Source organism: Aspergillus caelatus (assembly GCF_009193585.1).
Source record: "Aspergillus caelatus strain CBS 763.97 unplaced genomic scaffold BDV27scaffold_26, whole genome shotgun sequence".
Classification (NCBI taxonomy): domain Eukaryota; kingdom Fungi; phylum Ascomycota; class Eurotiomycetes; order Eurotiales; family Aspergillaceae; genus Aspergillus; species Aspergillus caelatus.
In genome coordinates this window covers 1-20,593 of record NW_022475289.1, presented here as the reverse complement: position 1 = coordinate 20,593, position 20,593 = coordinate 1, and the positions used below count along the sequence as shown (strand labels likewise).

The following is a 20,593-nucleotide window of genomic DNA, read 5'->3' as shown; positions in this document are numbered from 1 at the left end:
ATCAGGTATCACCTGGGCCTCCCTTCGCGTCTGATAACCTCAGACACCCTTGAAGGCATTGAATTGATCAATTTATTCAATTTGCGATTTGAAACAGATTCCCATACCGTTTGGATACCTGTTTTTAGATCGTCCAGGTTATTGGTATTGAGTTTCTGTACACTTTTCTTGATGTAGAGCAGTACATCCTGTGCTAAGTTCAGATCGGGAGAGCGTGGTGGGCACTGGATTACAGAGAATCCAATTTCGCGTAGTGATTTTGTAGACATTTCCGTAGTGTCTTGTGGAAGGTTATCTGCCTCCAGCAATATCCATTGATTTAGGTTTGGATGTACTTGTTTCGCTGGCTGGTCAACCTTAAGCATTTCTGCTAATATATTGAGCGCATCTTCTTCTGTCTGGAAAAACACGAGCGGTTTTCTTTGGTTGTATCCAATAGCCATCCAGAAGCGAAGTGTATAGCTGTTTATTTTTGCTTTCTCCTTCTCGCATTGGTCACAAAAAAATAGTCTAGTCCGATCTATTATCTTGGCTGTCCCATTGGCACCAAGGCTGAGTTCAATGGCAGCTGTAAAAAGAACAGAGTGCCATTTAACTCCTTCTTGTACAACAGATTTAGCAAACGTTAATCGTGCGCTTCGAGCCTCAATTGTCAACCACATCTGTGAGCAATCAAGGCTCTTACAAAAGCCTTCGTTGACCAAACGATTGCGAATTGTCTGTGGGTGCACATCCGGCATACTAATATCCATGGCGAATCCTTCTTGCTCGCAATGATCCGGGTCCCCAATAGCCTGGATAATTCTCTCGACGGTCTCCTGATCCAGCTTCCTTGGCCTTCCACGTTGACGGGGCCGCTTTGGTTTGCTTTTAAACACCATAACGTATTATGCTAGGTCGTCAGCAATACGATCGTGTGCTCGTAGCTATATCTTGCCGGGTTAAAAAATTGTCTCGCTGGCCTGTAGGGCCGGAATGACAGTGTATTTATTATTTTCTGTGGTCAACCAACACTTCACTGACCCGCCTGGGTTGATCATGGAGAATGAGAGATTACTTCAAGTATGTGCGTGGGTTGAATGCTGTTTAGATAGTAAGTATTTCCTTAGAAACAGGAGGCATGCATAGGAATCCGGGCTCTGCTCGTACGAGTCATGTCTTATGACGACAGTTTTCTTTGTAGAACACTTGATGATATAAGGAATTAATCAAACACACCATATGTTTTACTTCCTTGCTTTCTTCCTCATTCGTCTCTCCCCAAACGCCTTGGAAAATCCAACACTGTATGGATGACAATCATGGAGCTTCAATTAACAATATGCAGCATTCTTTAGGGGTACGATTACGAATCCAGGTATGCTGGGCTCCATCCGTCCACCCCTTGCACAGGGTAATGCTGTTCCTCAGGAGAGCCCCCAATGCTTATTTCTGCGGCTCGCGCAAAACCTGCTGGCTTGCAGGACGATGCTGGTGAAAGTTAATCTAAAATAGCTCTCTTGATACAGCTTCACTAACTCAATATCTGTATGATAAGAATCAAAAGATAGAGTGTGCAATACATGCTACCATGGAACGATGTCTCGCTTCTTCTAAGTTGTGTTGCGTAGAGTATAACCGGTTGTTCATCTATCTTCCTGCAGTTGCCTTTTCATGTTATCGTATACTTACACAACGCTGATTACATAGAACGCTGGGTCGCTTCGCCCTCGATGTCGAGCCTGGATGTAGATATTGTTAATCTTTGCTAAGATTGAAGCAAGCTACAGGTCAGCGGCCACTCCCCCCCCCCAATAAGGCGTCGAATATGCTCGTCATATGTCGTACTTTTTGTTGGTCACAGCGTCGTGCGCAGCTGTGGTGAAGCTGCGCAGGCGAGAAAGGCTTTTTGCGAGATTAACATCTTTACCCTTCGGGAATCTATCCAGGTGTACCTAAATAATATAAAGAATATTTTTGGAAGCCTATACATATCGGAAGCCCTCGTATGCCGTGTGCCGAAAGGGAAGCCGGTTAGCAAAATAAATTCGATTCGGGTCGCCTTGCATCGCCATACCAAAGGGAATAATCCGTCTTTCCCCTGGCAATGTGAGCCTTTTCCCTGTGTGGCCATTGTAGTTTGATCTGTTGTTCAAACTGCCAATGAAGGGACCATGGAAATCAACGAATGCGATTGAGGCACGTTTGCCTTTAGGTCTTTTTCTGGCCGTACTGGCAGAACCCCTGGCATTTTTGCGATATTGCATCCACTCAAACTTAAGTACAGAATATTCTATACCATGTTGAATCAAAAGCAGCAAGGATGCGATGTAAAGTACGTGGTATTGAGGTAAGTCTCGTTCGCTTCACGAAGCCTTGAATAATGAAAGTGTGGTGGATTGGTCTCAGTACAGTCTCCATGGAATTGTCATCTCAACTTTTCCATAACTAGAGGCACAATGCTCACCATAGGGCTGACATACCGAGTACCGCAGATGCTTTCGAAATAAGACAAACTTCTGGCTTTGGTGCGGAATGAACCTTCGAGCTTTTCTACTCTATGGCCCCTCTCAATAGCCATTTTATTCCGCTGGACGAAGCTATTCATTCATTGGAGCAAGCATATGTCCGATAACTCGGTCGTTTCTGCAGTCCAATGTGACGATATGTATGGTATGGACACTCGACATGATCGACTAATCAGTCCACGCGGTCTTTAGCTACCCCTTTGCCCTGATGGGTGTTGAATACAGCTGCGCGATAGGCCTTTGCGTTTATATGGCCACAATGGAATCTTTGACTGGTACCTTGCACGGAGTCTCCTAACTTGGCAAGGGGATTAAGTAAAAAGTGTTCCAGAGGCCGTGGAAGTCATGATATATCTAATGAATGGCCAATATTCCCTAGATACGCAAAAGTGTGTGACTCATTGATGTGAATTATACACTTCAATAATTAGCAGTCTTGTCACAATACAACAATACCATTCCCTTAGTATGCATATATCACGGCTGAGTCAAATTCATTCAGCATTTTCTCATTTCCCTTGGAAGTGGAACTTTAGTAATTGTGTAGGGCTAGACTTACGCCTCCACACCGACCTACATCCAACCTAGCCCAATACTATATCTATATGTTGTCTTGTTGGATAAGAAGACTACTTGATCTAGCACGCATTCTCCATAAGCGTACTACTACTTTCTACAAATGCGGCCCTTGATACCTACTATTTTGATTAGCTGGTTACAAACCATAAAATCCCAATAGTACAGCGTAATGGAGCTGAATCTCTACCATACCTGCGTGCTGGATACAGATAGACTTTTCACACTTCTGCACAGCTTTGCAACCTTGTATATAAGCATCATTATATAACTAAGACGCCTAAGTACCTTTACTGAAGAAAGCAGGTTACCAGGCTTTGACCACTGAGAGCGCCACGAGAACCAATTTTGCAAACAAGACTCGGATATAATTTGAAATATTTCTGCACATCGTGCGGCCCATGGCAGAAACTTGGGTCACAGAGAGCAAAGAGGAAGCCATGACATTGCATACTGGTATCCCTTTATATACCATCAAACAGAACACGCTAGGCTTACGTAGGGTGAATCCGGAAGCTGCGTTTGCTGATCGGTTGGAGTACAAGGACGAGGCCTAGTGGCTAGGAACTTCTAGGATTATCATCCCTAGCCTATCGATCGACCTGAAAGTCCTCTGAGTTTAATGGCAGGATAGCCTCAAGGCACACCAAATCCCATGTGCTCTTCGTCGTTTCCTATGAACCTCAGCGGTCCTTATATATTACAAGCACTTTACGGACGCCGCACACCAAGCCCTATTAAGGATTTTCTAATCAATATCAAACAGTTCGAAATTAAGGCATAAGGACGACGAACTAGAGGTACTGTCAGCCAAAATACTGATCGCTGATTCTACCACCTGAACTCTTATGTTCTTCCGTTCCATCTTTCTGTTTTTCATCTACAGAATGAAGAAACTAGAGGAGGCGAATTGAATTATCCGACTATGGGGCACCAATCGCCGCCAATTTCTTCAGGTTGACCTCACCCCTGACCACTTGATACAGTTGAAAACCTATGTTTTTACATTTTACTTTATTGTTCTGCCTTTAATATGCTTGTCAATTGCGCACTAACTTGAGAGAGCTTTCTGCATGCATTTACTCTATGCAAGCATCATGACCTACCCTTTGTATTTTTATGATTCTCCTTTTCTTTCAGCTCACCTTTCTTAATCAAGAACAACAATCAACATAATCATATCCACCTTGAGGCCATCACAAAACGGAAACATGCGAAAGTCCGACCATTACCAGTAACCATGCACCCTTGGATTCGGATCAAAGAGGGCTTGGTACCTACAGTTGTCTTATGAACACAACCTGAAGTCATCATAATCAGCATCATACATGCGTAAGTCCGTCAGCCGGACATATCATAGATAACCTCGCATCACGTCAGATACAGAACATTCTTAATTTGGGCAAATGAGATCCGAAGGCCCATCTCATCGCAAAATAAGAAAGTGGCCAAGCTCCTTCTAAAGCGGTCATATTTTATACTAGCGCAAGAGACCGAAAGTTGTGGGACGGGTTGTTGGTGATGCAACAAATACCGATGGCAGTATTGCTATTGTGAAGCGTATGATTGGCTTTACACGTTATGGCGATCCCTGCACGTTAATATATACCATTATAAGCACTACCACGAGTAGTAAGTGGTTTTATGACAGCTGTCCGAAAGACTAATTCTTTGCCCCGCAGACTCAGCTTTCTCCTCCAACAATTCATATTCAGCATTACCATCTCAACGGATAACTGTACTATTATATTATACCGAAAGAAAGAAAGAAAGAAAGAAACAAAAAGCACATCATGGCCGGAAAGTCTCTGACCGGAGCATGCCTGTGTGGAAAGATCACCTACCGCGTGGATCTCCCCACTGACGCGCCATTCCCCAAGGTACCCTAAGATCAGCCTCCCTCCACCTATGGCCATGCTCTTTTAGTGATCGAGATCCGCCCTAATACTAACAGTTATCTGTTCACTAAAGTTGCTCTCTGCCACTGCGAGGACTGCAAACGAAACACGGGAGCCCCCTTCTCGTCGAACCTGATCGTCCCCAAGCCCACACTTACCTACACGGCTGGAACCCCCAAGGTTTACGCCCATCCGTCGGGCGATCTGGGGAACGAGCTCCAGAGACACTTCTGTGGGGATTGTGGGTCCCCACTTATCACGCAGCCGGGCGGGAGAGGAACTGTTACTGTCAAAACTGGCACATTGGATGCAGAGTCTCGTGGCGACTTGGGCTTAGCATTGGAAATCTTCTGTAAACGGAGGGAGCCATGGGTGGATCAGATCGGTAGCGTGCCAAAAACTGAGGCCATGCCGTAGCTTATCTTGTCTTGTCTTATATATGGAATGATCGCAATATCATGGTTCATGATCCACTTATAGTATTTCTTCTAATCAGTATGAATCGAGAAACAACCTCGGGTTCTGCTCGGCAACTCTAATTCAGGTTTTACCCCGCGTTCTTTTATCCTTTATCAGATAAGCATCTTGATTTCCCCCAACAGCTGCCACCTTTTCCTTCCATCTGTCAAGATAGAACGAGCAAAATTCATTCCCATCTACCATCATCCAAGCAAACCAGACAGCAACATGGCGCCCCCGACCTCAACCGAAACCGCACCCCCCATCACTCTCCAAGCCCGTCAATCCACCCAGGAAGCCGGCGCTGGTAAAGCCAAAGTGAAAATGAACATCCCCAAACCGCCCGTATTCGAAGACAAGATGAAAGAGCGTGAATATCTCAAAGGTCGACTCGCAGCGGCGTTCCGGATCTTCGGAAAGAACGGATACGATGAGGGTATGACTACCATACCAAAACCCGCTATATAATAGATTGTCTAGGAGTTATGATATGATATGATATGATATGATATGAACGGATAGCTTACTATATATATCCACGGAACACAGGAGTGGCCGGCCACATCACCCTTCGCGACCCCGTCGACCCAAGCACTTTCTGGGTCAATCCATTCGGCGTCGCCTTCTCTCAGATTAAAGCCTCTGACTTGATCCTGGTCAACCATGCCGGGGAGGTCATCGACGGCGGTCCATGCCGATTACTCAACGCCGCCGCGTTCATGATCCACTCGGCCATCCATGCCGCTCGACCGGACGTCAACTGCGCAGCACACAGTCACAGTCTGCACGGTCGCGCGTTTTGCAGTCTTGGTCGGCCATTGGATATTATTACTCAGGATGCGTGTGCCTTTTACAATGTCAGTTCCTCCATATGCTTCTTTGACCAATTCTGTATAACTTACCCATGCTACAGGATCACGTCGTCTACAAGCAATTCAACGGTATCGTCCTCGCCGAGGAAGAAGGAAAGAATATCGCCGCAGCCCTGGGCGATAAGAAGGCGGCTCTGTTACAGAATCATGGTCTCTTGACGGTCGGCAATACTATCGAGGAGACCGTATTTTGGTTCGTGAGCTTGGAGAAGTGCTGCTATGCACAGTTACTGGCTGATGCGGCGGCGGCTGGACGAGGAGGACAGACCATTAAGGTGGATGACGCCGATGCGGCCTTCACATATAAATCCGTGGGTACGCCTTTGGCGGGTTATTTCAGCGCGAAACCGCTGTTTGATGTTATTCATGAAGAGACTAAGGGGAGTTATTTGAATTAGTTGGGTTGTTTATACTATCTAAAATCTTTTAATGAATGTTTTTTTTCTTTTCTGTTCGAAGTGCTGTCTAACTCCTGCTGGTATTATATGCAATGAGACTGCGTTGATTTCCTTTTGTACAGATGAACGTAGAGCATCTCATAAGGTAAGGTTGAGGTGTGATTGTTGATGCATGCCATTATACCATGAAAGGAGCGAGCACATTGCACACAGCGTTGGTTGGTACTGAGTAGTTGAGAGTAGGAAGGTGTTGGTGTGGTATTGCAGTCAGCTGTTCTAATCCATCATAAGGAGTACTGAAAGGTTGCAAAGATTACGAAGTACATAGATAGAAAGAGGAAAACAATAGAAATTTGAACCCTTTCCGGCTATCGACCATCCTCTCGTGCAAGCACACGGTAGATGCCCAGGACAAAAGGGCCAATAGTTGTCACATAGCTTTAATTCGCCAACCCCCATCTCCTCTTGTATTCAACTTTCAAGAAACCAACTTTGTCCGGTGAGATACTGACTCAACCGGGCGAGCCAATTCCATTTCCCACTTTGTCAGTAACTCAACCTGTGCGTCATACCTCAGAGTGAAAAATGAAGTATACTTTCTAGCCCTCTTTTGCAATAACAACTGTTCATACCATTACAAAGTCTCTTGCTGCGGTCTTGCTCAGATATTGGTGTTGAGAAATCGTTTTCCAGCATTACCAAGTAGTTTGCGAAGTCTCGCACGGTTTCATCGCGGTGTTGTCGAGTGACATTCCATCGATGGCGCGCCACCCTTGGCGTTGCAGGCCTCTCAATTTGCCGAAGTAGAAAGAAGCGAAACTCATCCCATGTATGTGCTCGTCCGCTAGACTCGGTATGTGTCGTCCATTCATCGAGGACAAGGCGAGATAGATGTCTCTTTGCTTCGGCAATCTTGTTCTTATCAAAAGCAAAATACCGTTGATTTTTGCGAAACAACCCTCGCAATTTGCTGACCAAGGTAATATACGAAGATCGATCCCGGCCACAGTACTTTCTGGGTACGGGGAACCTTGGCAGCTCTGCTTCCTTCCTTGGTATGACAGTGCCACTAGTGTTGTTATTACCCGTCACGGGTTTGGGTCTCGAGTCCAATGGCTTCGCATTTGTACCCTTATTCGCTGGTGTGGTACTACCAATCGTAAATGGAGTAGGGGTATGCGATGAATTAAGGGCGCGACCGCCGGTCGGCGTCTGTGATTCTGTCGTTTGGAGACGGCGTTGAGCGTCGGCCAACAACTGGTTCTCGCGAGCAATCCCATTGCGTAGATCCAGTATTATGCGTTGGTTGCGGACTTGCGCCAACTGATTCTGTAGACGGAGAATCTCCGCAGTGGTGTTAGGCTGGTCGACTGGGATTGCCGATTTCGAGGCCATGGCGTCTGTGATGCGAAAGGTACGATCACACACTCAGTGGTCAACGTTGAGGTCGGGTTGTTCGAGGTGGGGTCCCAGTGGGTACCCAGCAGATAGGTTGAAGGAGTAGGTGTTTGAGCAGCTCCATTATGGGCAGAGGCATCTATGCTCATAGAGAAGCGAATTGACTGGTTTGTGTTGGATGGAAATCCATTCACTGTTTCTTTGTTTCCAGCGCGTCCCAGTTGACGTCACGTGGTACCTGGCGTGCGGTCGGATTTCCCTTTTGGGTTAAATTACTGTTGCGATCTCATTAGCCAATCATATGGCGTGATGGCCTGATACCTGAGGCACTGTCCAGCGACACCTGGCAGTTCGTCACTTTTTCCTGTTGTGATCAATCTCAAGTCAATCAAATGTCCATTCGCTGTGGCGGATAATTTTCCATCAAGTCGGGCATATTCGGAGGACGTTTGATTCACTAGCACCATGCATTAGAGATGCATAAGCAAGCATCTAGGTCTCCACCTTTCCAGCATTGATCGGATGAACCTCTCCTGCGATGTGATGTTAGTGAGACTGGGTATGTAGTGCTACTGCATCTTCTACCAAGAGCCGAGCTTTTGTTTGTTTAGTTGAGTGTCACTTGGAGGAAATCCAGGCATGAAAAACTTTTTCCTAACCCCAGTCCATCAAGGATTTTAACGAGATAGGGCTAATGAGTCCGGAAACGGCAACTCTCTTGGCAAAAGGAAATCCTACTCTAGTCTACTATAGTGACTAGTTTACTAGACCGATACTCGCGACGGCACTTCAAGGACTAGTCTCGAGCCGACTATCCAGGTGCCAATGACACTGTACACCTACTCTCCACCGCCGTCTGTGTGGGATGATCATTTAACAGAAGCATGGACGTCGATCCGGATGTGATCGACGGCATGAGCGACCGTCCAGCAGACTGGTCGCCAAGGGATTGATTGGCACAACCCCTCACTGGAGAACTATGACTGTTACTACTAATCTGACCGTGTCGATCATTCAACCAACTGACTTTGCAAACCCTGCTTGCTTTCTTCATCTTTCCCCATTCATCCAAGCTTTCTAATCACCCTCTTCCTCCCCCTCTCATTTTTTTATTTTTTTCGTTTTTCCCTTCTCCACTTTTCCCTATCATCTACAACCCTCCGGTTGTAACGATGAGGATACTGTTGAGCAATCAGTAGTTATCTAGAACCGTTCCCCCGTCTATCATTAGTGCTGCACGGGTGTAATCATCGCCGATATGTTGGCTGCTTGGAGAAGGTTTTTCCATCCGTCGGCGAACGACGATGCGTCCAGTCCTTCCTCACTGTACAACGAGAAATGCGGCCAGCTCGAAATCAACGTCACAGAATCCAGTCCACCCAAAGCCACTGGAGCGGTCAAAATCGAGGCCGTCGAAGCTGTGGGCGGCCGGAAAGGAAGATATCTTCTCTATATCGGGTATGTACTGCCACAGTCCTATACTGGTACGATCCAGATCCCAAATGCTAACCATCTCATACCGTTCAGCTTGGTCATGCTTATGGTCATCTTGTGAGTCTTGTGGGGATCTTCAAAGCTTTCGATGTATTAATATCCGTTTAGCGAACTGGACAACTCTACCGTAGGGACTTATCGCAACTTCGCGACATCCGACTTCAAACATCTCTCGGTGCTGGCGACGCTCAACACTGCGGCCAGCATCATTACCGCCGTAAGTAAACCGCCGATAGCCAAAGTCTCGGACGTCTTGGGGCGGGCCGAGGCATACATTTTTACCATCACATGCTACATTCTGTCGTACATTCTCTGTGCATCGTCCAAGACGTTCAACATCTATGCGGGTGGCTACGTATTCTACTCCGTCGGCCAGGCCGGCACGGCCATCCTCAACTCCACCGTCGTGTCGGATATCTCGTCCATGCGCTGGCGAGGTTTTGTCTACAACATCCTGTACATCCCCTTCTTGATCACACCATGGGTGTCTGCATTCATCGTCGACAGTGTCGTCAATGGCATTGGCTGGCGCTGGGGTATCGGCATGTTCGCCATCTTGATGCCCTTCTGCGCCAGTTTCATCATTGTCACCCTCCTAGTCTTCGAACGACGGGCCAAACGCTCTGGCCTCATCCTGACGGAGAGACTGAATCTCTTCACTTTCTGTTCGCGCATCGATCTTGGTGGCATCATTCTGCTTAGTGGCGGGTTTGCGTTAGTGCTGATCCCCATTACCCTGGCCGCCACGACATCCGATTGCTGGAAGACTCCGTGGGTCGACGCCTTGATAGTGCTTGGCGGCATCGCTCTGGCCTGTCTGTATCCGTATGAGAAATACTTCGCACGCCACCCGGTTGTCCCGATCCACTACTTCCGTAGCTTGTCCGTTGTGGTCCCGATGGCGTTGGCATGCGTTGACAACATCGGATTCGGAACCACCCAGACCTACCTATACGTCTGGTCCATGGTGTCCCACAACTTCTCGCCCCGTGATGCGCAGTTTCTCAACTACACCAATAGTGTCATGCAGGCGTTGGTAGGGATGGGCACCGGACTGCTGATGTATCGGCTACGGTCGTACAAATGGATCGGGGTGATCGGCGCCGCCATCCGAATGGTCGGGTACGGAGTGATGGTCCGTCTGCGCAAAAACGAGAGCTCCGTCGCGGAACTGTTCATCGTTCAGCTGATCCAGGGTGCGGGCAGTGGCATGATAGAAACGATCGTGATCGTCGCGGCACAGATTTCTGTGACTCATGCCGAACTGGCGCAGGTTACGTCGCTGATCCTGCTCGGATCGTTCTTGGGCAATGGAATCGGCTCAGCGATCGCCGGCGCGATTTACTCCAATCAGCTGCGTGACCGGCTGCGTTTGCATCTCGGACACGGTGTCGATGAGGCCACCGTCGTCGGGCTATACAACTCTATTACGGATACATTGCCTGCGTGGGGGACGGCGGAGCGAAATGCAGTAAACCGAGCGGTACGTTCACCTGTCTGCGTTTGCTATTTGGCTCGAGCTATTCGCTAACTTTCTTCCAGTATTCCGATGTCATGGGGTATGTTTCTTGAGGTGGTTCAATAACGCATGCTGACAATGGCAGGTACATCACCATCGCCGCGTTGGCGCTGTCTGCTCCCGTGGTAATCCTCTCACTACTGGTGCCGAACAAGAGGCTTGGGTACGCACATATCCCTCGCCCTGTTTACGATACTTGCTCTAACCAAACTGCAGCGACGGACACAATCTGGTCCAAGACAACCAAAGCAACGATTCACGATCCTCCGACGAGACCCTGGTGGACGAAAAGACCTGCACCCGATAATGCTAATGCCGCAACATGTGCGATGTTGATGCTGATGACTATACATTAATGCCTGTACATATGGGACTATATACTTTTTGATACCTATCCAGAGAACATTGCTCTCCCGCTCCGTCTTATTTTACCAAGACCACAATCAGATCTTTCCAGGTGACCCAATCACACAGAAGAAATCCCTGTCGGGCGTGCCATCAAGAGCATTCTTGACCAGGTTCCAAACGTTCAAATCATACGCCTCCCCGATATGTCCCACAGGGTCGAGGGGACAAGAATCCTGCACGTAAATATTATTGGCGCCTTCCACCCACGACGTCGAATGCGGCGTAACCATCTCATCGTACTTCGAGACAATCACGGTCAAGTTATTCCCCGACTGCAGGATGGGCTGACCATCATTCAACCGCTGCACGGCAGCCCCATCAGGACCCAGCTCATCACACGCCGGACAGCCAAACGTACTCAATACCTCACCAACAACCTCCCGGGAAACATTTCCGAACAGGTAAGCGAGATTATACAAGCCGCCGAAATTCGTCCCTTGCGTCGGGGGCGCGATCGCCACAATCTTATCGAGGAGGCCCGAGACCCCCTGGAATTTGGGGACGTAGAGCGATTGGAATGCGCCCTCGGAATGGCCGACCAGATTGACTTTCTCGGCGCCGGTTTTGTCAACAACTTCGCGGATGTATTTGGCGATTTCTTCGGAGGATTCGCTGATCGAGCGCAGGCCGCCGAGTAGGGGGAAGCCTTCGTAGGCGCCGTAGGTTTGCGCGTAGGTGCAGTAGCCTTGGGATTGGAGCCAGTATTGGAGGAAATTTAGGTCTTCGTAGTATGTGGCGCCGAGACCGTGGAGCAGGACAACCGGGTTCGGGTGCTCCTCGGTCAGTTCGCAGTCGAAGTCATTGATGCCGAATAATGCCAAGGACGGGGTGAGGAGGGCGGCCAGGGGAAGGAGGGAATGTAACTTCATCGTGGCCAATTATTGTATTACTATAATGAATTTCAAAGGAGTGTGGGTATGCAGCCGAAGTGAAAAGTGCATGTACAAACGAAGGGAATGGGGGGAATCCGTATAATGAATGTATACAAACGAGGAAAAGTTCAATGAACCCGCGACCCATTCAAGGGACCATGTCGCCTTTTAAATTAAGAAAATGAAAACAAAAGCACCACAAGAGCGTGCACCGACCAGCACTTCCCAGCTGAAGTGGACCTCGCATGGATCGGGAAAGAAAAAGGAAAAAGAAAAAAGAAAGAAAAGCAAAATAGATTATGGATCCGATCAGGAGAATAGCGATCGGCTTCAGGAACCAAACAAATCCATTCGTAAGGGTGGAGTCTTCCACAGAAAAAGCCCCATCAAGGACCCTAACTCGACACTACTGATTAGGGCCGCCGCTAATCTCACACTATTGGAAATTGTTTGAGATGTTCCCTGCATCGCATTGGTTCGAGCCCCGGCTGGGGACTGCTGGAAATAAGCAAGGTTACATTTCCTGTCAGCTGTCATGACTGCTCTCCGTTTGTCTGTTGTTCAAGTTGAGTGTCAATTGAGGGTCCATACAAAGGCGGGGATTCAAGGCAATTGGATGAACATTCATCACGGTCACGTTCCAGTCATCTGTCTTTAAGCTTATAACAACTCCTCCTCCTTTCTCGACATACATACATATCATATCTTCTTCATCAAGTTCCCTCATTGTGCCATAATACCTTTGCTTTTCTATACCTTCTGCTATGATGACTGCCTTGTTTAGGCTGTCTTGTGAATTTATATATATATATATATTTTTTCTCAGTGAATCCTCGACTCTTGGGACAATTCTTTTGATATATTTATCGTCTCACCACCTAAGAAATACACATGGTGTGATTGTCTAGTAATTGAATCAGGAATAATGCATACTTATTCCTCAATTTCCGGTAGTTAAGGCTTTGCAGTCTTACCTCATCGACAATGCCTGAGATCCAGAATCACTAAAGATTCCCTCCACCCATTTCTATAGTGTATGTGTAACTCATACACCTGCGACGCTCTCATGATATTAGCAGTTGGATAGCCCTTTCACAGCTTCTGATCGTGAATACCAATACTTGGAATCTGCACGCTGTCAGTGATTAACAGTCACATGCGCAAGGCCTCGTAAACATCTACGAAGACCTGACTCTTCCCTGAACGTCTCGCGCGTTGTATATTAGCTTTATAAGTTGCCTACCCAGGCACGATACGCTAAGTATCAGGCCTTTTTCTCGGCCACAGGCAGACTCCAGGACAACTGTTTACGGACCTCATCATCGATCTGAAGAGTTTGGTCTCCACCACACTGTTCAAGACCCATTAGTGAGCGACAAGACCTGCCAGCTTGACTGTTGGTCTCACACTGATTCCAAGATTACAACAAATGTTTCTTCTTCAACTATCGGTCAGGCGTCATTGCATCAGATGATATAGTTTGATGCGCACCCCAGGTACAGTGCCCTCGCTTGCGTGTGAACACCGCCACCTGGTGGGCACAGGTACAGACTATCCTGATATTCTACACCTTATCGGCCGCAAACCACATTATCAACAACCTGTAACCAACCACCTGATACTGCCTCTTCGCCTTACCAGGCTCGTTACTCACCTGAGTGGGCGCTAGATGTCTCAAAGCGACTTCCTTCTTGTTGTCTGCTTGGGGCTCTGTCACGTCCTGGACCGGCTTCTTCTTAGATTCAGCATGTCTCGTGGACCGACGACGCTTCACCCACTCTCTGCAATTGGTTTCCATGATCGTACGACCAGCTAATATCTAATACGAACTGATCACCACAATTCGTACCGAAACAGTAGCACTGGGATTCAGCGTGCCCAGCTTCTTGTTTAATTCTTCCAGTTTGCCAATGTGCAAGCCTTATGCACCGGGTCACTGACCTGGGACCTGAAGCCGTGGAACACAAGACCAGCATCGAATCGGCGACATTTTTTGGCAGGTGAAGGGCCCAGGTGCTTACAGCCCCAGCAGGAACTAGAATCATTGTTGCTTTATAGGGGCTTCCAGAATACTTGCCTGGCAAATGAAGACCGACATGGTGAGCGGTATGCCCAGCCCGCACTCGCTGGCGAGTATATCCCCACAAACGGCAGAAGCATCCTACCTTAGCATGTACCAGATGCTAATGACCTGCCAGGGAAGCAACTGTACCGCCTCAAAAGAGTCCAATGTCCCTGTCAACTTCACTTTACAGTTAGCTGTGAAATCACCTCGGAATGCGAGAACCCGATCCACAGTCATCGCTGATCAAGCAACAAACCCCTCACATAGATAGGTTATCTGAGCCAGCCATCTTTGCGACACTCAATACTTCAGTATACATACCCTGCCACCTACGCATGCGGTTAGATACTCATGATGGCTATCTATACTCGCTATCTAGTATTGTATACCTTTCTTATAATTAAGCTTAAGCAACCCGTCCGTTAAAACCAGGATTCCAATTTTAACATCATCTATGCCCGCGGCTATCCACGATCGCAGTACACCATTTGATGTTGACCATGACAGCTAGCTATGATGATGAAAAAGACTAGCTATGAAGAAGTTGGTTGTCCAATTTTAATAACCCTGACAAGGGGGCAGCATCTCTGTCTCCACTTTCGAAAGAACATCAAAGATGCAAACCCCGTCCGCCAAGGCACTTAGCAGGGCAAATTTCACCCAGCTGAACCAGGAGAGAACAAAGCATTGAACTTCTTTCCCTAGAGTAGAATTGATAATCCGTGCAGACCGAAGTTGAGGTACAGAACGGGATAATAAAAGGCGGCGTCATGTCATATCTCCTTGGACATGGTTTTCTGCGTTACAGGGTAAGGGATACCTTAATGTTGAAGCAGTCAGGCGAAGATGATCCTTATACATTTTATATCACCCCCAAGGCAGGCAGAGATGCAAGTGAGTTGAACATAGCTATACTCCGAAGACTGTCACTAACTAATACTAATAACACCCAGGTCAACAAAGAACAAGCGACAAGTGAGGAGTAGAACGAGCAGCTTAACCCTATCGTCTTTACCCTGGGACTGAGGCGTTCCGAGCAACCATAATCTTTAATGAGTGGCCGCCTTGACTACCCAATGTTTATTGAAGTGTAGGCTCTCCATTTACGGTTTTACCCCCAACATATGTTGCCTTCGACGACTTCTATCCTGACTTCGGCTTCATACAAGTCCCATCTACCATTGTTCGATCAGTGAGTGAAACCACCACCACGCACTCTGGTGTTCCGAAGTGAACAGAGTAGATCAGGAGTTGTCGCCAAGTCTAGAGAAATTGAGCTCTCTGGTGTCCACCTTAGTATTCGAGATGATACCCGGGAAACCTTCGCTAAAGCATCTGCAAATCTTTCAAAGGGGCTCAAGTCACGTACCTATGGCCATCAGACTGCAGCCGTTGATGCCATCTGTTAGCACCTCGGGTACTCCCGGAACATCTATTTACTTGTCCGTGGAGCTAATGTGGAGAACACCATAAAGGAGTTAGTCGACAACTTCGAGGACAATATAAAACCATTCTCCACTGGAGAAGTGGCATCCCTCACACGCCTCAAAGAATATCGTGGACGGGTCAAATCCTATGGAACGCTGGGCAGTTGAAGACATGCGACTTTGCAATACTCATATATCTGATCGATCATACTGCTGATCGAGGAGCAGGTTCCTCTCATTTGTGTCTACACTACGATCACAGCTTTTTGGATACCTCTGAGAGAACGGCTAGACCACATGACGATGCAGGTCTTGTTCTTTGAATCGTCAAGCAAGAACGTCACCTATGTAGGCAATTGAGTAGGACATGCGGTTGTGAGCTGAGTGTGTAGTAAGGATCGATGTTGTCATCTTCAATAATCTGCGGACTTCTTCCTGGATAATGGATCTTGCTGTTTTATTGAAAAAAAGAAAATATGGACCGGCTTTTATCAACTTACGACATCACCTATGTGCGACTCGCATTCGGTCTCTCTAAAACCTAAGCTAGCAGTATATCAGCTCTCAATCTCCTGATTATCACCGCAGACGGTAAAAACCCATGAACGCAAGAGACGAAACCATCTACTTCTGGTACATCGATATCGTTACTAGTGGAACAGCGATTGAGCTAATTGAGTCATGTATTTGACTTCTAGTCTCCGAGGCTGTAACTAGTACTCCGTACATCATGCCATTTGGAGTGAACTCCTAGTCCGAGATATCTCTAAATAGACAACCCCGACCTGCCCACAAAGTACATTATTAGTTTTATGAGACTCGGAGGCTTGATAATTGATTGCTGTTCACTGTTCGACTATATGATAAAGCAGTTGCCATTCAGTGCCTTTACGTACTTTGATAGTTTTGAAAGGAATTGATATAGTTCTAGCATTGTTCTGTTAATGATCTTGCGCGGCTGTCCTACGGGTTGTTTCTAAACGGTTTGTGTGAGTGAGAGTTTAAGCAATCTCCCAAGAATGACGTTGGAGGATAGCTGTCATTACAAATACTGGCTCGGGCAGGTTGGAGCGAGTTAATCTTTCGAGTCGCTTGGCATCGTCAAGGGGTTAAACATTCGGGTATACATTAAGTCGCTTATCCGAAAGAGCTGTGTGATTATTGTACATCATATGAAATATTCTTATCGTTAGACACGTCAAGACTGGCGTCCCTTCGATCTTAATCAGCAAACCTCGCTCGTGTAGGAGGAAAGAAAAAAAAAAAAAAATCAACAACTTTTTACCAAGTTCATATCGCTCGTAACTTCGTTCCCACAAAACATCAGCTTTCGTGCCTGCGATCGCCAACATATCCATCCTAGTTCTATACAAGTGCCCCAGGTCATGCGCTCGGCGGTGATCCGGCCCGAGGGGATAGCTCCGACATCCCATTTCCCCATAAGCCAAGCGAATGGCGCTTCTCCACCAGTTTCAACACGTCGTAGATGAATCGTCGTTCAGGTCCGCCGTCGGGAAACACCTCCCAGGCCACGCGCACGGGGAAAGCGAGCCGGTTGATCATGTTGCCGGGTGCCGTTAAGATGTACCATTCGAGAGTCCGGCAGATGCCACAGCCAAGAGCATATTGCTGCGCGGGCCCCACCCGTTCGTCGTCCGATCGGGTGTCAACTGTCGATAGCATGAGCCGCGAGGTATAATATAGGCACATCGTTTGAGCCAGACGTAGATCGGGGTAGACAAATTTTGTCGGGGTGACGACAGCACCGGTACGGAGATCCCGACAGCGGAAGATGGGAAACTGATCGTTGGGTTCCGCGGGTACCTCCTTGGGCGGTCCATCGGGATAGGCATCGACCCAGTCGATCTTCCACTGGAGGAACCGGCACGTGAGGTTGGTAACCCCATTCCATAGCGCTGCCTGTTTAACGGTGATCTCATGCGCACTGGCGATCCTGGACTGTCGCGTGGCCTCCAAAGCGTCGTATTCCGCCAACAGGGATGGCACTTCGACCGTTAAATCTAACAGGTAGTGAAGGATGTCTTTCTTGCTCGTTCCTGCTGACCAGGGTACATTGATCCAATCCTCCTTGGCAAGAAATGAAGGCTGACGACTGACGAGGGCCGCCCCAACCTGATTGGATGCGTTAGTCCACGCATGGATCGACATGGCATTGTATTTCACTAAGCGAACTTACCCAATACGGACGCAGTTCTGTGAAGAGAAGGTGCTCTACTCCGTGAATATGATTATCAGGTCCGCGGTGTTCGATTAAACGTACAGCGCCGAACACGTGCGATGCCAGTCCTGCTTGTGAGGTCCGTGCGACGCTCTAAAAATAACCGATAAGCAATGAGGACCGTATAATGGAAAGCAAGATAAGTACCTCAAAGGCCATTAAGAGAATGACGGTGGCCAGCGTGGATTCAGCCTTGCTCCGCTCTGGGTCAAACAAGGCATTCTGTAGATTCCGCAGGACACGCCCATACATCTCAGAGCCGGACTGCACGAATCGCGGGTCCTGAACAGACCGACCGAAAAAAGCTACCGAGACCCCTTCAAATGCATCCATCAGAAGCGGAGAAAACATGCGAATTTCCGCTGCGCGTCGCAATGCTCCGGCCTGACCCGACTTGATATCTACTTCCGGACTAAAAGCGTCAACAAACCGCTCAATAAACACATCCAGCATCGGCCTAGATGAGTTCTTTATGCTAATGATCGACGAGGATGATGATGAATCATCGCTGCTTTCTGATGGGCTGCGGTTGAAATCGAAGCCCTCTGACCCGTGTGAGGCATAGTGATCGTTATCTCTGCTGCTATCGTCACTGTTCTCATCCAGAGAGCGTTGGTGGAGAAAAGCTGCATACGCCCGGTTGAGTTAGCCTCGCAGCTGCCCTGCACGTTCTTGACTGGCGCATACGCCATTACACACCCACCTTCTGTTCCTTCCCATTCATTCGATCCGCTGGAACCCGTACGGAGTTGATTGATTAATCGATCGACAAGCTCCAGCGGGGCCGTGCGTATAGTCGCAAACAACCGTTGCAGCTGGGCCTGACGCCGCTCCGATCGGTGCCGGCGCTCTGGAGAACGACGCAATGCCAAGTCAGCGAGTCATGGCCCTATGATCATGATCTGTCATGCGGGGAGTTGGGGCCACTTACCACTGTTGTTCAGGCGGGCCGTTAAGTCGCGGATCTCCGCCCGCAGATTTCGGATCTCATCCGCTTGACTGATGGGCTGGGGATCCTCGTCTGTCCCCGGTTCATACACGCACTTGGATGGATAGCCATGAGCGCAACATGCATGACAGGGTTTGACGCGGTCGCACTATCGTGGATAGTCAGTTTCACAACGCGTCGGGGTGGCTCCGTCGGCACAAATTTCGTTGTTTTAGAGCCGATAGGGACATTGAATTAAGATTATGAAATTATTTTTAATTCATTTTTATTGTAATTAATGATAGGGGGAGGGTCGGCCAACGGTGATGATGCTAAAACGAGAAGCTCAGACCACGATCGGTTCGGGACGTACCTTGACCTTGCGCAGTCGACAAACCCGGCAGGATCGAACCTGACGAGGGGCCTGAGAGGGCACAACCGTGGCTCTCTTCTCCCGAGGTGGTCCAGACACGAGCAACGCTCGAGAATCGTGGGTGATCATGAGAAGGATAGGGGAGGGTCCGATGGTCGCGTCGCGATCCCAGAGTCAGTCGGAGGGGATTGGAACGTCGGGTTCACCATGGGTTGGAGCCAACGGTACGGCAGGATCGAAGCGAGCGAGATCAGAACGAACATGTCCGAGAGATTCCCTGCTTCGCTTAGAGCAGCGTTGATCGCTGGGCGACCAATAACGGAGCGGCCAGGACGGTGCCGCGTCAACGGCGTCATGGGCGATGTGGGTTCAACGATGCAACTGCGAACAACTCATCCAGTCCATTTTCCCCCCGGTTCATGAGTAATGTTCCGGAACCGTTGGGGGTCTAGGACCACCCACCTTGCGATTTGCTGTTAAAGTTTGTTGTCAACGGTCTTGGAATTCTTGTGTTTGTTTTTTCTTCTTATTCTGCGGTTTGTCTCCGCCTGTGGGGCCCGTGACTTCGCTCGCCTTCCACATCAAGTAAGCGTCTTTTTGGTTTCCAGTTGGGACTAGTGGTGTCGCACGTGATATTTTCCATGGGATGCCTTAAGGTAAATAACGTATTTCACCGGTGAGCGGGCCACACCAACGAGCGGGCCACCTCATCAAAAAATTACGCGTTTTATTGCCTCACTCAATTCAACTACCAACCATGCCTCTAAAAGCGCCTCAAAATTCAAGAAGTTTGGCTGAGCAGGAGGACAGAATACTACTTGCTATATCCGCTTTGAACAGAGAAGAAATCTGCAATATTCGTGAAGCGGCGCGTGTCTATAATGTTCCTCGCACAACTCTTCAACGACGATTAAATGGAATCACTTCGCGCTTAGAAACACGCGCCAATAATCATATATTAACTCAAAATGAAGAGGAATCGCTTGTACAATGGGTTCTATCACTAGATCGACGTGGAGCACCTCCCCGACCGTCTCATATACGAGAAATGGCCAATATTCTTCTTGCTGCGCGTGGTACAGTGTCTATTCAAACAGTTGGAGAGAACTGGGTCTCTAAATTTATTAAACGACGCGATGAGATCAAAACCCGCTATATTC

At 48.1% G+C, this 20,593-nt stretch overlaps 6 protein-coding genes across 6 annotated transcripts; 3 read left to right on the top strand and 3 right to left on the bottom strand.

Annotated features, from left to right (window-relative positions):
- Window positions 1–4,876: 4,876 nt before the first annotated feature.
- Window positions 4,877–5,398, top strand: BDV27DRAFT_154271 (GFA family protein; the record flags this gene model as incomplete). The annotated part of the gene is made up of 2 exons (XM_032071931.1): window positions 4,877–4,963; window positions 5,018–5,398. The coding sequence occupies 2 exons, from the start codon at window positions 4,877–4,879 to the stop codon at window positions 5,396–5,398; spliced, it is 468 nt and encodes a 155-aa protein (XP_031931179.1).
- Window positions 5,399–5,525: 127 nt separating this feature from the next.
- Window positions 5,526–6,791, top strand: BDV27DRAFT_122793 (class II aldolase/adducin family protein; the record flags this gene model as incomplete). Its single annotated transcript, XM_032065712.1, has 3 exons — window positions 5,526–5,876; window positions 5,990–6,297; window positions 6,354–6,791. Coding segments are annotated over exons 1-3 (868 nt in total), but the record flags the coding sequence as incomplete, so codon positions are not given.
- Window positions 6,792–7,283: 492 nt separating this feature from the next.
- BDV27DRAFT_154269 (uncharacterized protein) lies at window positions 7,284–8,105 on the bottom strand (the record flags this gene model as incomplete). The annotated part of the gene is made up of 1 exon (XM_032071930.1): window positions 7,284–8,105. One exon carries the CDS (start codon window positions 8,103–8,105, stop codon window positions 7,284–7,286), a length of 822 nt encoding a protein of 273 aa, XP_031931177.1.
- A 1,118-nt stretch (window positions 8,106–9,223) lies between these two features.
- BDV27DRAFT_53422 (major facilitator superfamily domain-containing protein) lies at window positions 9,224–11,496 on the top strand. Its single transcript, XM_032076876.1, has 6 exons — window positions 9,224–9,566; window positions 9,636–9,659; window positions 9,711–11,085; window positions 11,145–11,161; window positions 11,207–11,284; window positions 11,338–11,496. The coding sequence occupies exons 1-6, from the start codon at window positions 9,367–9,369 to the stop codon at window positions 11,426–11,428; spliced, it is 1,785 nt and encodes a 594-aa protein (XP_031931176.1). The 5' UTR covers window positions 9,224–9,366; the 3' UTR covers window positions 11,429–11,496.
- Window positions 11,063–12,519, bottom strand: BDV27DRAFT_122791 (esterase/lipase family protein). The gene is made up of 2 exons (XM_032065711.1): window positions 11,338–12,519; window positions 11,063–11,284 (listed from the first exon to the last, which is right to left on the bottom strand). The coding sequence occupies exon 1, from the start codon at window positions 12,396–12,398 to the stop codon at window positions 11,565–11,567; it is 834 nt and encodes a 277-aa protein (XP_031931175.1). The 5' UTR covers window positions 12,399–12,519; the 3' UTR covers window positions 11,063–11,284; window positions 11,338–11,564.
- Window positions 12,520–16,723: 4,204 nt separating this feature from the next.
- Window positions 16,724–19,901, bottom strand: BDV27DRAFT_122785 (Zn(II)2Cys6 transcription factor domain-containing protein). The gene is made up of 6 exons (XM_032065710.1): window positions 19,434–19,901; window positions 19,064–19,229; window positions 18,836–18,982; window positions 18,280–18,758; window positions 18,091–18,225; window positions 16,724–18,026 (listed from the first exon to the last, which is right to left on the bottom strand). Exons 1-6 carry the CDS (start codon window positions 19,560–19,562, stop codon window positions 17,277–17,279), a joined length of 1,806 nt encoding a protein of 601 aa, XP_031931174.1. The 5' UTR covers window positions 19,563–19,901; the 3' UTR covers window positions 16,724–17,276.
- Window positions 19,902–20,593: the final 692 nt, after the last annotated feature.